This window comes from Odontesthes bonariensis, chromosome 6, assembly GCF_027942865.1.
Source record: "Odontesthes bonariensis isolate fOdoBon6 chromosome 6, fOdoBon6.hap1, whole genome shotgun sequence".
In the NCBI taxonomy this organism is placed as follows: Eukaryota; Metazoa; Chordata; class Actinopteri; order Atheriniformes; family Atherinopsidae; genus Odontesthes; species Odontesthes bonariensis.
Genome location: NC_134511.1, coordinates 1,037,334 through 1,051,751, shown reverse-complemented (window position 1 = coordinate 1,051,751; position 14,418 = coordinate 1,037,334). Strand labels below are relative to the sequence as shown.

General features: G+C 49.5%; 1 protein-coding gene across 2 annotated transcripts in view; it reads left to right on the top strand.

The window, feature by feature from the left end:
• The first annotated feature begins 3,458 nt into the window (after positions 1-3,458).
• The window catches only part of LOC142381777 (far upstream element-binding protein 3-like), a 50,640-nt gene continuing 39,680 nt past the window's right edge, over positions 3,459-14,418 (top strand). For both annotated transcript variants that reach the window (XM_075466984.1, XM_075466983.1), the window contains exons 1-2: positions 3,459-3,510; positions 13,054-13,159. In XM_075466984.1, coding sequence (XP_075323099.1) covers positions 13,054-13,159 — 106 coding nt within the window. In that variant the 5' untranslated portion in view covers positions 3,459-3,510. The remainder of the gene's footprint in view (positions 3,511-13,053; positions 13,160-14,418) is intronic.

Genomic DNA, 14,418 nt, shown 5'->3' with positions numbered 1-14,418 from the left:
GTTAGCATTAGCTGCTGCTAAAGGAACAGCAATAACTCCTTAGAAGCTGGTGTACGTCATCTTCATTAGCTAAGCTGTTAGCGTTAGCTGCTGCTAAAGGAACAGCAATAACTCCTTAGAAGCTGGTGTACGTCACCTTCATTAGCTAAGCTGTTAGCGTTAGCTGCTGCTAAAGGAACAGCAATAACTCCTTAGAAGCTGGTGTACGTCCCCTTCATTAGCTAAGCTGTTAGCGTTAGCTGCTGCTAAAGGAACAGCAATAACTCCTTAGAAGCTGGTGTATGTCACCTTCATTAGCTAAGCTGTTAGCGTTAGCTGCTGCTAAAGGAACAGCAATAACTCCTTAGAAGCTGGTGTACGTCACCTTCATTAGCTAAGCTGTTAGCATTAGCTGCTGTTAAAGGAACAGCAATAACTCCTTAGAAGCTGGTGTATGTCATCTTCATTAGCTAAGCTGTTAGCGTTAGCTGCTGCTAAAGGAGCAGCAATAACTCCTTAGAAGACGGTGTACATCACCTTCATTAGCTAAGCTGTTAGCGTTAGCTGCTGCTAAAAGAACAGCAATAACTCCTTAGAGGCTGGTGTACGTCCCCTTCATTAGCTAAGCTGTTAGCTTTAGCTGCTGCTAAAGGAACAGCAATAACTCCTTAGAAGCTGGTGTACGTCACCTTCATTAGCTAAGCTGTTAGCATTAGCTGCTGCTAAAGGAACAGCAATAACTCCTTAGAAGCATGTGTACGTCACCTTCATTAGCTAAGCTGTTAGCGTTAGCTGCTGCTAAAGGAACAGCAATAACTCCTTAGAAGCTGGTGTACGTCATCTTCATTAGCTAAGCTGTTAGCGTTAGCTGCTGCTAAAGGAGCAGCAATAACTCCTTAGAAGCTGGTGTACGTCATCTTCATTAGCTAAGCTGTTAGCGTTAGCTGCTGCTAAAGGAACAGCAATAACTATTAGAAGCTGGTGTACGTCATCTTCATTAGCTAAGCTGTTAGCGTTAGCTGCTGCTAAAGGAACAGCAATAACTCCTTAGAAGCTGGTGTACGTCATCTTCATTAGCTAAGCTGTTAGCGTTAGCTGCTGCTAAAGGAACAGCAATAACTCCTTAGAAGCTGGTGTACGTCACCTTCATTAGCTAAGCTGTTAGCCTTAGCTGCTGCTAACGGAGAAAATAACTCAGTAAATAAACCAGGAGGAGTTATTTCTCAGATGCTTCCATTTCCCTGCTCTGAAGTTCAGGCTCTGAGAGTTGGAACTGATCCCTCTTTGTGGCTCAGCTTCTTCAGTCCAGCGTTGAACTGGACCAAGTTGTTAAAACAGTGGGATGAAAAGTGGCTGCTGCACATCTACAGTCTTTAGCTAACTCTGCTGGAACATTAGCCTTAGATAGAGTTCATCCACAGTCTTTAGCTAACTCTGCTGGAACATTAGCCTCAGATAGAGTTCATCCACAGTCTTTAGCTAACTCTGCTGGAACATTAGCCTTAGATAGAGTTCATCCACAGTCTGTAGCTAAATCTGCTGGAACATTAGCCTCAGATAGAGTTTATCCACAGTCTTTAGCTAACTCTGCTGGAACATTAGCCTCAGATAGAGTTCATCCACAGTCTGTAGCTAACTCTGCTGGAACATTAGCCTCAGATAGAGTTCATCCACAGTCTTTAGCTAACTCTGCTGGAACATTAGCCTCAGATAGACTTTATCCACAGTCTTTAGCTAACTCTGCTGGAACATTAGCCTCAGATAGAGTTCATCCACAGTCTTTAGCTAACTCTGCTGGAACATTAGCCTCAGATAGACTTTATCCACAGTCTTTAGCTAACTCTGCTGGAACATTAGCCTCAGATAGAGTTCATCCACAGTCTTTAGCTAACTCTGCTGGAACATTAGCCTCAGATAGAGTTTATCCACAGTCTGTAGCTAACTCTGCTGGAACATTAGCCTCAGATAGAGTTCATGTGAGTGGGCGGGGCTTAGCGGAGGAGGCGGGGTCAACTTAAGGAGTGACGTAACTTTAGAAATGAAAATCAGAACGGATGTGAGTGGGCGGGGCTTAGCAAAGGGGGCGGAGTCAACTTAAGGATGGATGTGAGTGGGCGGGGCTTAGTGGAGGCGGAGTCAACTTAAGGAGTGACGTAACTTTAGAAATGAAAATCAGAACGGATGTGAGCGGGCGGGGCTTAGCAAAGGGGGCGGAGTCAACTTAAGGGTGGCTGTGAGTGGGCACAAAATCAATCATCTGTGAATCTAAATGTTGATCGAATGTTTTAATCGGAGCTCAGTGACATGTTTCCATCCTTTAACCTGTTAACTAACTGTTAACCTGAACTAAAAACCGGTCCTTTGGACCAGAACTCGGTGCTGGACTAAAAACCGAGAGAACAGTTTCTGTGAGAAAACTGCTGAGTCAGCAGTAAAAACACACCTTTCAGAACCTGAAGAGGAAAACCTGGTTCATAAAAACCTGGTTCAGAAGCGTAGCTGGTTCTGGTTCTTGTTCTGGTTCTTGTTCTGGTTCTTGTTCTGGTTCTGGTTCTATTAACAGAGAAAATTCCTCTGAACTGATGTTTAAAACACCGGAAATAATCTGCAAATCATCCATAATCAAACTCAATCAGGTCAAAGGTCACTGACACACACAGAGAGGTCAAAGGTCACCGACACACAAACAAACCGAACAAACATGGCAGGAGCTCCGAGGCCGAAACTTCACGGCTCTCTCCACCTGTGGAGCCGGATCGAACACGTGACTGAACGCGGAAGCGGAAATGGAGCAGCGAGTTTCCAACAGCTGAGCAGCGACAGAGATCATCTATGAACGGGATGATCCACTCCCTCAGAGAAAGCCCGCGAACACGTATAACTGTGATTTAAACTGGTTCAAGAAACTCTCATCCAGCGCAGTTTTTCTTCTGATGTTCATATTTATTTCTGAAACTGAAAAATAATAAAGGTTCAAAAAAGAAATTCAGCTTCTTGAGTTTCACTGTGACATTTTAAATTATTTTGACAAAAAAGTGCCATAATTAGTCTTTTTTTTTTGATTCAATGTTTTTTTGTGTTTTTTTTACATCAGAAAACTGGAAAAATAAATGTTTCATGAACAAATTTAAGTACTTTTCATCAAATATTTTAATATTTTCTAACTTGATTAAAAACAACAACAACAAAAAGTAACTTTGTTGATAATTTTACGTAAATAAATAACAACTTTATTCTCGACATGTGGACTTTAATCTCGACAGGCAAAATGTTATTATTTTTTCTTATGCCTGGCCCTAATACTCTTCCGTAGTCGATCAGACTCACATGTGCAAAACAAAAAACAAAAAAACAGCCACTTCCCGTCGGTTCCCGAAAAAAGCCCTCAGAGTGACACCTCGCGTTTCTCACTCTCTCTCTGACGGACGGCTTCAGCTCAGCTAGCAAAGCAGCGAGCTAATCCGGCTAACAGCGAACCAGCCGGGGCTGAAGTCAGACGGCCTGGCCGACGTTTTACAGAGGGCCCGGCAGGTAACAACTCCACCGAGGCTCGGCACACACTCTTTCCGGGCCGAGCCGGATTGTTTGGATCACTTTTATTCGGATTCTCCCGTGTTGCGCTGCCGCTGCTCCGAACTTCTGCAACAGTCGCTAGCATAACATGCTAACATGCTAACTAGCTCAGAAATGAAACTTCTGACCGGGTCCGGTCCACTTTGTGCGGGCTGACACGGTGCTGGGAGTTAAGTTTACGGGGAGTTTGTGAAGCTGTCACCCCGGAGGGAGGCAAAGGGGAACCGGGGTGGGGGTGACCGAAGTGGGGGGGGTTCATAAGTTTGGCCACACGTGTCACTGAGGTAGCGGGCAACCTGTTGGGTCTTTGGGGCTGAAACACGGTGGAAAAGCCCCTCATTGGGACGCAGCTCACCGCTTATTACTGAGCTCCGTGACCCCCGCAGGGTGTCCTGCCCAGGCCTGGGGGGGGGCACCGTGTTCCAGAGCCGGACCCCCCCCTCCCCTGCCCTCCCTTTACAGGCTGCTGTTTACTGTAAGTTGGTTAGAAACTAGGCTGGCGTTATGCAACAGTCTCAGAGCCATATACAGCCAGCTGAGGTGTGTCCGCCCCCCCGGAGCCCCCCAACCTGCAGCTTATCTCTGCTGCTTCACCTGCTGACATCCCAAGTTCCAAAAACTCATTTCAGGGAGATTCTTATTGACACCCCCCCCCCCCCCCCCCCCCTTCCCCCCTTTATATTAAATTGGGGATTTTTTAAAAGGCTTAGACAGGCTGGATATAGATAGATACTGTAGCTGGCTAGTTAGATATAGGCCTACACAATTTAGTAACTAAATCTGTATTGATACTTTAAATAAGTCTAAGATACGTTTTACTTTATTTAACCTACAGAAATAAAATGCAGATGATGGCGCGTTCAGCCTACCTCCACATGTTTTACAGTCCTTAAGTCCACTGTGGGCAATACTGAAGTCACTATTACATACAGTGCACCTCGCCACGGTGTCATCATTCTTCACCTTCACTAGACATGGATATACTTTAGTATGTTCTGCTGTAAAATCAGTCTTATATTTTAGGTTTTTACTCCAGGATTCACCCTCTGCCATTTGGCAGGATGCACAGTTTTGAGCGGTAACTTCAGGTGGCTGTCAGAGAGTAAATCGAAGCCCTCCCACACCGAACGTTATTGGCTTATTTTGCTGACTAAAGCAATCAGCGCGCTCTGACAAGCAGTCGCCCTGAACGCTCGGTGAGCAGAGCATCGCTTTGGACAGATACGCACAGGTTTCACAGGTTTTTCTCGCATTGAAAAAAAACAACAACACTCCCTCGCATAGTCTAAAATCCAGGATATTTAATCCGACTCGCGGGCATCCGTGATTAACTATCAGTATCAGGGAGACTCCCGGAACTTCCAGGAGACTTGGGATGTCTGCACCTGCTCTGATGATGGTGACCTGAGCTGCAGAACCTGACCCCGGTCCACCAAAGCAGCCAGTTAGTCCCTCTGACTCTGGACCTGGGTTTGGATCCTCACCGCCAGCCTGGAAACGAAGTTTAGACCCCCGCAGGTCCGTAGGCCGCACAGGTTACTGAAACCAGCCCACACCGCAGGCTCCACTCAGGCTGCTGGCTTCATATCTGTGAAAACAGCCCGCTTTAGTCTTTTAATTTGAACACTGAGACACTAAAGTAGAACCCAAACATCAGACATGGACACAGTCCTCGTCTGGAGCGGCTCGGACTGATTTTATCTGCAAATCTGCAGCTTATATTCCTTATATAAGCTTATATTAATAACAGTTTGGTTAGTTTGAAACTACAAATAAAAAACCAAAACTATTCTGAGAAATTTGAGGTAAAACGGACAAATGACATTTTGTACTTCGTTTCGTAGTTTTTTACCTTTATTTTTGGAGGCTACGACGCGCCAAAGGCTACTACGCATCGAATGCTACGACTCGTCGAATGCTAGGCGCCAAAGGCTGCAACGCGCCAAAGGCTACGACGCGCCGAAGGCTACGACGCGCCGAAGGCTACGACGCGCCAAAGGCTACTACGCATCGAATGCTACGACTCGTCGAATGCTAGGCGCCAAAGGCTGCGACGCGCCAAAGGCTACTACGCATCGAATGCTACGACTCGTCGAATGCTAGGCGCCAAAGGCTACGACGCGCCAAAGGCTACGACGCGCCAAAGGCTACTACGCATCGAATGCTACGACTCGTCGAATGCTAGGCGCCAAAGGCTACGACGCGCCAAAGGCTACGACGCGCCAAAGGCTACTACGCATCGAATGCTACGACTCGTTGAATGCTAGGCGCCAAAGGCTACGACTCGTCGAATGCTAGGCGCCAAAGGCTAGGTGCCGAAGGCTAGGATGCGCCGAAGGCTACGACGCGCCGAAAGCTACGCGCTGAAGGCTACACGATTGTGAAATAACTAAGAAAGAGTTTGACACAACCTGTCACAACGAGTAGTTTAATTTTCTTCTCTGTGCTCAATTTGGGTTTTAATGATCTTTTTTTTTGTTAGAACTTTTTAATCATCAGCTCTTTTTGAGCCTTTTGAGTGTTTTAGCCTCTAAACATGGGCAGTTAGCAATCAAAGTTAGCATGAACTCCCGCTTAGCGAAAGAGCTAAAAGGCCAGCGTGGAACGGGTAAATGCTGCAGACACAGCTTTCATCTTTTAAAACTTTAACTGTTTCCATGACGCAGTTAGCTGCTCCTTTTGTTCGGTCCAACCGAACTGTACGTTTTTCTGCCTCGTCACCATGGTTACTCGGTGACAACAGCGCACGTGTTGGTTGAAAATGAGTCCCTGAACGACACAATTAGCATAAAACCAGACTAAAGATGTTAAACTGGTTGGATTCTCATGTGAGAAATACCGCCTTAAAACAGCCTGGACCTGGAGTTTTATGACCGCCTTAAACTAAACTTGTGGTCACAGGAGCGCGCCACGGGAGAACTCCTGTGAGCGTGGTCATCTTTACCGTCGTCATGACACTCGGTTTGAGGCGGTTGTAGCTCGGTTTGAGGGCCTTCTAGCTCAGTTTGAGGCGGTTCCTGCTCAGTTTGAGGCGGTTCCTGCTCGGTTTGAGGGGGTTCCTGCTCAGTTTGAGGCGGTTCCTGCTCGGTTTGAGGGCCTTCTAGCTCAGTTTGAGGCGGTTCCTGCTCAGTTTGAGGGCCTTCTAGCTCAGTTTGAGGCGGTTCCTGCTCAGTTTGAGGAGGTTCTAGCTCAGTTTGAGGCGGTTCCTGCTCAGTTTGAGGAGGTTCTAGCTCAGTTTGAGGCGGTTCCTGCTCGGTTTGAGGGGGTTCCTGCTCAGTTTGAGGCGGTTCCTGCTCGGTGTGAGGGCCTTCTAGCTCAGTTTGAGGCGGTTCCTGCTCGGTTTGAGGGCCTTCTAGCTCGGTTTGAGGGCCTTCTAGCTCGGTTTGAGGGCCTTCTAGCTCAGTTTGAGGCGGTTCCTGCTCGGTTTGAGGCGGTTTCAGCTCAGTTTGAGGCGGTTTCGGCTCGGTTTGAGGCGGTTGTAGCTCAGTTTGAGGCGGTTGTAGCTCGGTTGTAGCTCGGTTGTAGCTCGGTTTTAGGGGTTCTAGCCCAGTTTGAGGGGGTTCCAGCTCGGTTTGAGGAGGTTGTAGCTCTGTTTGAGAGCCTTCTAGCTCATTTTGAGGCGGTTCCTGCTCGGTTTTAGGGCCTTCTAGCTCGGTTTGAGGGCCTTCTAGCTCAGTTTGAGGCGGTTCCCACTCGGTTTGAGGCGGTTTCAGCTCAGTTTGAGGGGGTTCTGGCTCGGTTTGAGGCGGTTTCGGCTCGGTTTGAGGAGGTTGTAGCTCTGTTTTAGCTCGGTTTTAGGGGGTTCTAGCTCGGTTTGAGGGGGTTGTAGCTCTGTTTGAGGCTGTTTCGGCTCAGTTTGAGGCGGTTTGAGGCTCAGTTTTAGGGGGTTCTAGCTCAGTTTGAGGGGGTTTCAGCAGCTCGGTTTGAGGAGGTTGTAGCTCGGTTTGAGGGCCTTCTAGCTCAGTTTGAGTAGGTTCTAGCTCAGTTTGAGGCGGTTCCTGCTCGGTTTGAGGGGGTTCCTGCTCAGTTTGAGGCTGTTTCAGCTCAGTTTGAGGGGGTTCTGGCTCGGTTTGAGGCGGTTGTAGCTCGGTTTGAGGCAGTTTCGGCTCGGTTTGAGGCGGTTGTAGCTTGGTTTGAGGCGGTTGTAGCTCGGTTTGAGGCGGTTTTGGCTCGGTTTGAGGAGGCTGTAGCTCGGTTTGAGGGGGTTTTGGCTCGGTTTGAGGTGGTTGTAGCTCAGTTTGAGGCGGTTGTAGCTCGGTTTTAGGGGGTTCTAGCTCAGTTTGAGGAGGTTGTAGCTCGGTTTGAGGGGGTTTTGGCTCAGTTTGAGGGGGTTGTAGCTCAGTTTGAGGGGGTTGTAGCTCGGTTTGAGGAGGTTGTAGCTAGGTTTGAGGGGGTTTTGGCTCAGTTTGAGGAGGTTGTAGCTCGGTTTTAAGGGGTTCTAGCTCAGTTTGAGGCAGTTTCGGCTCGGTTTGAGGGGGTTGTAGCTCGGTTTGAGGCAGTTTTGGCTCGGTTTGAGGAGGTTGTAGCTCGGTTTGAGGGGGTTTTGGCCCGGTTTGAGGTGGTTGTGGCTCGGTTTGAGGAGGTTGTAGCTCGGTTTGAGGCAGTTTTGGCTCGGTTTGAGGAGGTTGTAGCTCGGTTTGAGGGGGTTTTGGCCCGGTTTGAGGTGGTTGTGGCTCGGTTTGATGAGGTTGTAGCTCGGTTTGAGGCGGTTTTGGCTCGGTTTGAGGTGGTTGTAGCTTGGTTTGAGGAGGTTGTAGCTCGGTTTGAGGGGGTTGTAGCTCGGTTTGAGGTGGTTGTAGCTTGGTTTGAGGAGGTTGTAGCTCAGTTTGAGGGGGTTGTAGCTCTGAGGCGGTTTCGGCTCAGTTTTAGGCGGTTGTAGCTCAGTTTGAGGGGGTTCTGGCTCGGTTTGAGGCGGTTGTAGCTCGGTTTGAGGCGGTTGTAGCTCGGTTTGAGGCGGTTGTAGCTCGGTTTGAGGCGGTTGTAGCTCGGTTTGAGGCAGTTTCGGCTCGGTTTGAGGCGGTTGTAGCTTGGTTTGAGGCGGTTGTAGCTCGGTTTGAGGCGGTTTTGGCTCGGTTTGAGGAGGCTGTAGCTCGGTTTGAGGGGGTTTTGGCTCGGTTTGAGGGGGTTTTGGCCCGGTTTGAGGTGGTTGTGGCTCGGTTTGAGGAGGTTGTAGCTCGGTTTGAGGCGGTTTTGGCTCGGTTTGAGGTGGTTGTAGCTTGGTTTGAGGAGGTTGTAGCTCGGTTTGAGGGGGTTGTAGCTCGGTTTGAGGTGGTTGTAGCTTGGTTTGAGGAGGTTGTAGCTCAGTTTGAGGGGGTTGTAGCTCTGAGGCGGTTTCGGCTCAGTTTTAGGCGGTTGTAGCTCAGTTTGAGGGGGTTCTGGCTCGGTTTGAGGCGGTTGTAGCTCGGTTTGAGGCAGTTTCGGCTCGGTTTGAGGCGGTTGTAGCTTGGTTTGAGGCGGTTGTAGCTCGGTTTGAGGCGGTTTTGGCTCGGTTTGAGGAGGCTGTAGCTCGGTTTGAGGGGGTTTTGGCTCGGTTTGAGGTGGTTGTAGCTCAGTTTGAGGCGGTTGTAGCTCGGTTTTAGGGGGTTCTAGCTCAGTTTGAGGAGGTTGTAGCTCGGTTTGAGTGGGTTTTGGCTCAGTTTGAGGGGGTTGTAGCTCAGTTTGAGGGGGTTGTAGCTCGGTTTGAGGAGGTTGTAGCTAGGTTTGAGGGGGTTTTGGCTCAGTTTGAGGAGGTTGTAGCTCGGTTTTAAGGGGTTCTAGCTCAGTTTGAGGCAGTTTCGGCTCGGTTTGAGGGGGTTGTAGCTCGGTTTGAGGCAGTTTTGGCTCGGTTTGAGGAGGTTGTAGCTCGGTTTGAGGTGGTTGTGGCTCGGTTTGAGGAGGTTGTAGCTCGGTTTGAGGCAGTTTTGGCTCGGTTTGAGGAGGTTGTAGCTCGGTTTGAGGGGGTTTTGGCCCGGTTTGAGGTGGTTGTGGCTCGGTTTGAGGAGGTTGTAGCTCGGTTTGAGGCGGTTTTGGCTCGGTTTGAGGTGGTTGTAGCTTGGTTTGAGGAGGTTGTAGCTCGGTTTGAGGGGGTTGTAGCTCGGTTTGAGGTGGTTGTAGCTTGGTTTGAGGAGGTTGTAGCTCAGTTTGAGGGGGTTGTAGCTCTGAGGCGGTTTCGGCTCAGTTTTAGGCGGTTGTAGCTCGGTTTGAGGGGGTTCTAGCTCGGTTTGAGGGGGTTCTAGCTCGGATTGAGGCGGTTGTAGCTCGGTCTGAGGCGGTTTTGGCTCGGTTTGAGGCAGTTGTAGCTCGGTTTGAGGCGGTTTGGGCTCGGTTTGAGGCGGTTCCTGCTCAGTTTGAGGAGGTTGCTGCTCGGTTTGAGGGTGTTCCAGCTCGGTTTGAGGCGGTTGTAGCTCGGTTTGAGGCGTTTTTGGCTCGGTTTGAGGGGGTTTTAGCTCGGTTTGAGGCAGTTGTAGCTCGGTTTGAGGGGGTTGTAGCTCAGTTTGAGGCGGTTCCTGCTCGGTTTGAGGCGGTTCCTGCTCGGTTTGAGGGGTTCCTGCTCGGTTTGAGGCGGTTGTAGCTCGGTTTGAGGGGGTTGTAGCTCGGTTTGAGGTGGTTTTGGCTCGGTTTGAGGGGGTTGTAGCTCGGTTTGAGGCGGTTGTAGCTCGGTTTGAGGGGGTTCTAGCTCGGATTGAGGCGGTTGTAGCTCGGTCTGAGGCGGTTTTGGCTCGGTTTGAGGCAGTTGTAGCTCGGTTTGAGGCGGTTTGGGCTCGGTTTGAGGCGGTTCCTGCTCAGTTTGAGGAGGTTGCTGCTCGGTTTGAGGGTGTTCCAGCTCGGTTTGAGGCGGTTGTAGCTCGGTTTGAGGCGTTTTTGGCTCGGTTTGAGGGGGTTTTAGCTCGGTTTGAGGCAGTTGTAGCTCGGTTTGAGGGGGTTGTAGCTCAGTTTGAGGCGGTTCCTGCTCGGTTTGAGGCGGTTCCTGCTCGGTTTGAGGGGTTCCTGCTCGGTTTGAGGCGGTTGTAGCTCGGTTTGAGGGGGTTGTAGCTCGGTTTGAGGTGGTTTTGGCTCGGTTTGAGGGGGTTGTAGCTCGGTTTGAGGCGGTTGTAGCTCGGTTTGAGGGGGTTTTGGCTCGGTTTGAGGGGGTTTTGGCTCGGTTTGAGGGGGTTTTGGCCCGGTTTGAGGTGGTTGTGGCTCGGTTTGAGGAGGTTGTAGCTCGGTTTGAGGCGGTTTTGGCTCGGTTTGAGGTGGTTGTAGTTTGGTTTAAGGAGGTTGTAGCTCGGTTTGAGGGGGTTGTAGCTCGGTTTTAAGGGGTTCTAGCTCAGTTTGAGGGGGTTGTAGCTCTGAGGCGGTTTCGGCTCAATTTTAGGCGGTTGTAGCTCGGTCTGAGGCGGTTTTGGCTCGGTTTGAGGCGGTTGTAGCTCGGTTTGAGGCGGTTTTGGCTCGGTTTGAGGCAGTTGTAGCTCGGTTTGAGGGGGTTCTAGCTCGGTTTGAGGGGGTTCTAGCTCGGTTTGAGGGGGTTCTAGCTCGGATTGAGGCGGTTGTAGCTCGGTCTGAGGCGGTTGTAGCTCGGTCTGAGGCGGTTTTGGCTCGGTCTGAGGCGGTTTTGGCTCGGTCTGAGGCGGTTTTGGCTCGGTTTGAGGCGGTTTTGGCTCGGTTTGAGGCGGTTGTAGCTCGGTTTGAGGCGGTTTTGGCTCGGTTTGAGGCGGTTGTAGCTCGGTTTGAGGCGGTTTGGGCTCGGTTTGAGGCGGTTCCTGCTCAGTTTGAGGAGGTTGCTGCTCGGTTTGAGGGTGTTCCAGCTCGGTTTGAGGCGGTTGTAGCTCGGTTTGAGGCGTTTTTGGCTCGGGTTGAGGGGGTTTTAGCTCGGTTTGAGGCAGTTGTAGCTCGGTTTGAGGGGGTTGTAGCTCAGTTTGAGGCGGTTCCTGCTCGGTTTGAGGGGGTTCCTGCTCGGTTTAAGGGGGTTCCTGCTCAGTTTGAGGCGGTTGTAGCTCGGTTTGAGGGGGTTGTAGCTCGGTTTGAGGTGGTTTTGGCTCGGTTTGAGGGGGTTGTAGCTCGGTTTGAGGCGGTTGTAGCTCGGTTTGAGGGGGTTGTAGCTCGGTTTGAGGCAGTTTTGGCTCGGTTTGAGGAGGTTGTAGCTCGGTTTGAGGGGGTTTTGGCTCGGTTTGAGGAGGTTGTAGCTCGGTTTGAGGCGGTTTTGGCTCGGTTTGAGGTGGTTGTAGTTTGGTTTGAGGAGGTTGTAGCTCGGTTTTAAGGGGTTCTAGCTCAGTTTGAGGGGGTTGTAGCTCTGAGGCGGTTTCGGCTCAGTTTTAGGCGGTTGTAGCTCGGTTTGAGGGGGTTCTAGCTCGGTTTGAGGGGGTTCTAGCTCAGTTTGAGGGGGTTCTAGCTCGGATTGAGGCGGTTGTAGCTCGGTCTGAGGCGGTTTTGGCTCGGTTTGAGGCGGTTTTGGCTCGGTTTGAGGCGGTTGTAGCTCGGATTGAGGCGGTTGTAGCTCGGTCTGAGGCGGTTTTGGCTCGGTTTGAGGCGGTTGTAGCTCGGTTTGAGGCGGTTGTAGCTTGGTTTGAGGCGGTTTGGGCTCGGTTTGAGGCGGTTCCTGCTCAGTTTGAGGAGGTTTCTGCTCGGTTTGAGGAGGTTGTAGCTCGGTTTGAGGCGGTTTTGGCTCGGTTTGAGGTGGTTGTAGTTTGGTTTGAGGAGGTTGTAGCTCGGTTTTAAGGGGTTCTAGCTCAGTTTGAGGGGGTTGTAGCTCTGAGGCGGTTTCGGCTCAGTTTTAGGCGGTTGTAGCTCGGTTTGAGGGGGTTCTAGCTCGGTTTGAGGGGGTTCTAGCTCAGTTTGAGGGGGTTCTAGCTCGGATTGAGGCGGTTGTAGCTCGGTCTGAGGCGGTTTTGGCTCGGTTTGAGGCGGTTTTGGCTCGGTTTGAGGCGGTTGTAGCTCGGATTGAGGCGGTTGTAGCTCGGTCTGAGGCGGTTTTGGCTCGGTTTGAGGCGGTTGTAGCTCGGTTTGAGGCGGTTGTAGCTTGGTTTGAGGCGGTTTGGGCTCGGTTTGAGGCGGTTCCTGCTCAGTTTGAGGAGGTTTCTGCTCGGTTTGAGGGTGTTCCAGCTCGGTTTGAGGCGGTTGTAGCTCGGTTTGAGGCGGTTTTGGCTCGGTTTGAGGTGGTTGTAGCTCGGTTTGAGGTGGTTGTAGCTCGGTTTGAGGTGGTTGTAGCTCGGTTTGAGGAGGTTCCAGTTCAGTTTGATGAGGTTTTGATGTGTTGGGACTGGCCTGGTTTTCATGTTTCATGTGTTCAGAGGCTGAGATGAAAGGTTTCGGAGGACAGGTACAGGTGGGGATCACCTGTATGCTGATGTGAGCAGGCTTTTTCCAGATGCTTACAGGTGTTTCCTCTGGTTGCAGATGTGAGCAGGCTTTTTCCAGATGTTTACAGGTGTTTCCTCTGGTTGCAGGTGTGAGCAGGCTTTTCCCAGATGTTTACAGGTGTTTCCTCTGGTTGCAGATGTGAGCAGGCTTTTCCCAGATGTTTACAGGTGTTTCCTCTGGTTGCAGATGGTGGGTAAAATGGGCGGAGAAGCCATGTCCCACCTCAACAGCTCAGGAAGCGTGGAGCCCTCGCTGTACTACCCCGGCCAGAAGCGACCAGGAGAGGACGGAGGTGAGGCGCCCGCACATGTGACCTTTAACGTCTGCTCAGCTTTAATGGGTTTTACTTTGAGCCACAGAACCAGAACCAGACTCCATCTTTAATGTTCGACTCCAACTGTTTTCTTTGTTGGCCCGACCTGGGGCTGGGCGATTAGGCCTAAAAATAAAATCTCGGTTTTTATTTTATTTATTTATTTATTTATTCTAACTAATGGACGATTTTCGATTTAAACCTCGATTTTTAAACATTTTTTTAAAAAATTCTATTTTTCCCTAAACAAACCAGACCCAGGCAAAATTTAAATACATATTTTCTTTATTGACACAAATGAGATTACCAAATGATAAATGAGGTTACCAAGTAGTCTAGGCCGATGTGAACAAATCAGTTCAAGAATAAAAAAACAAAAAAATTAAATAAAAACAGCACCTGTTGGCTGTCATTAATGTGCAAAAATTTCAAACTGAAAAAAAAAAATCTCTTACAGGCCATCCCTGAAAAAGCTTGTAAAATGAAATATAGTAAATAATAAATGATAATAACTTTCTAGGAAGTCGTCTACAGGTTTTATCTACTGCCTCTGGCTGGAGGCTCTTTGGCATGTTGCACTGTTCCATGTTTTGCAGCGATCGACTTTCTCCAAACTTTCCACAGAACAGTTGTTGGTTTCATGTCTGACCGCTTGTACCCGAACTATTTTTAGGAAGGAGTTCTTCTTCATCTCTGTTTGTTGACATTTTTATTGCACGCTACGTCTGTCGGTGCCGCGGGGAATGTGATCGTATTATTAGGCAAAGTGGGAGAGGAGGCCGCTACGGAGTCCCTTAAAGCAAAACAAATCTGCGGAGTCTGGAAATGTTTTTAAATCGCCATCTTTCGCTTCGGCCATTTCAAAAACCGTAGGAAAATAAAATTTCGGTTTAATATTTAAACCGAATAAATCGCCCTGGCCCGACCCGAACCCAGATCCGGGTTCAGCTGAATACCTTCAAAGATTCCAGCTGAATGATCCGTTTCATCCCACTCTGGATAGAACTGCGGACTCCATCCAGAACCTTGTACCCGGGCCGGGCCTCTGAACCTCAGAGACGTTTTAGAACCTTAATGCACAGTTTGTTCATTTACGAACGGTGAACAACATAGAACAAGAAGGTACAGCCAAGGAAAAAAAGCAACGATAATAATAGCAATAATAATTATTAAAATAAAATGAATAAATAAATAACTGGAAGAAAGAAGAAAAGATTTCAAGATTTCTTGATATTTAG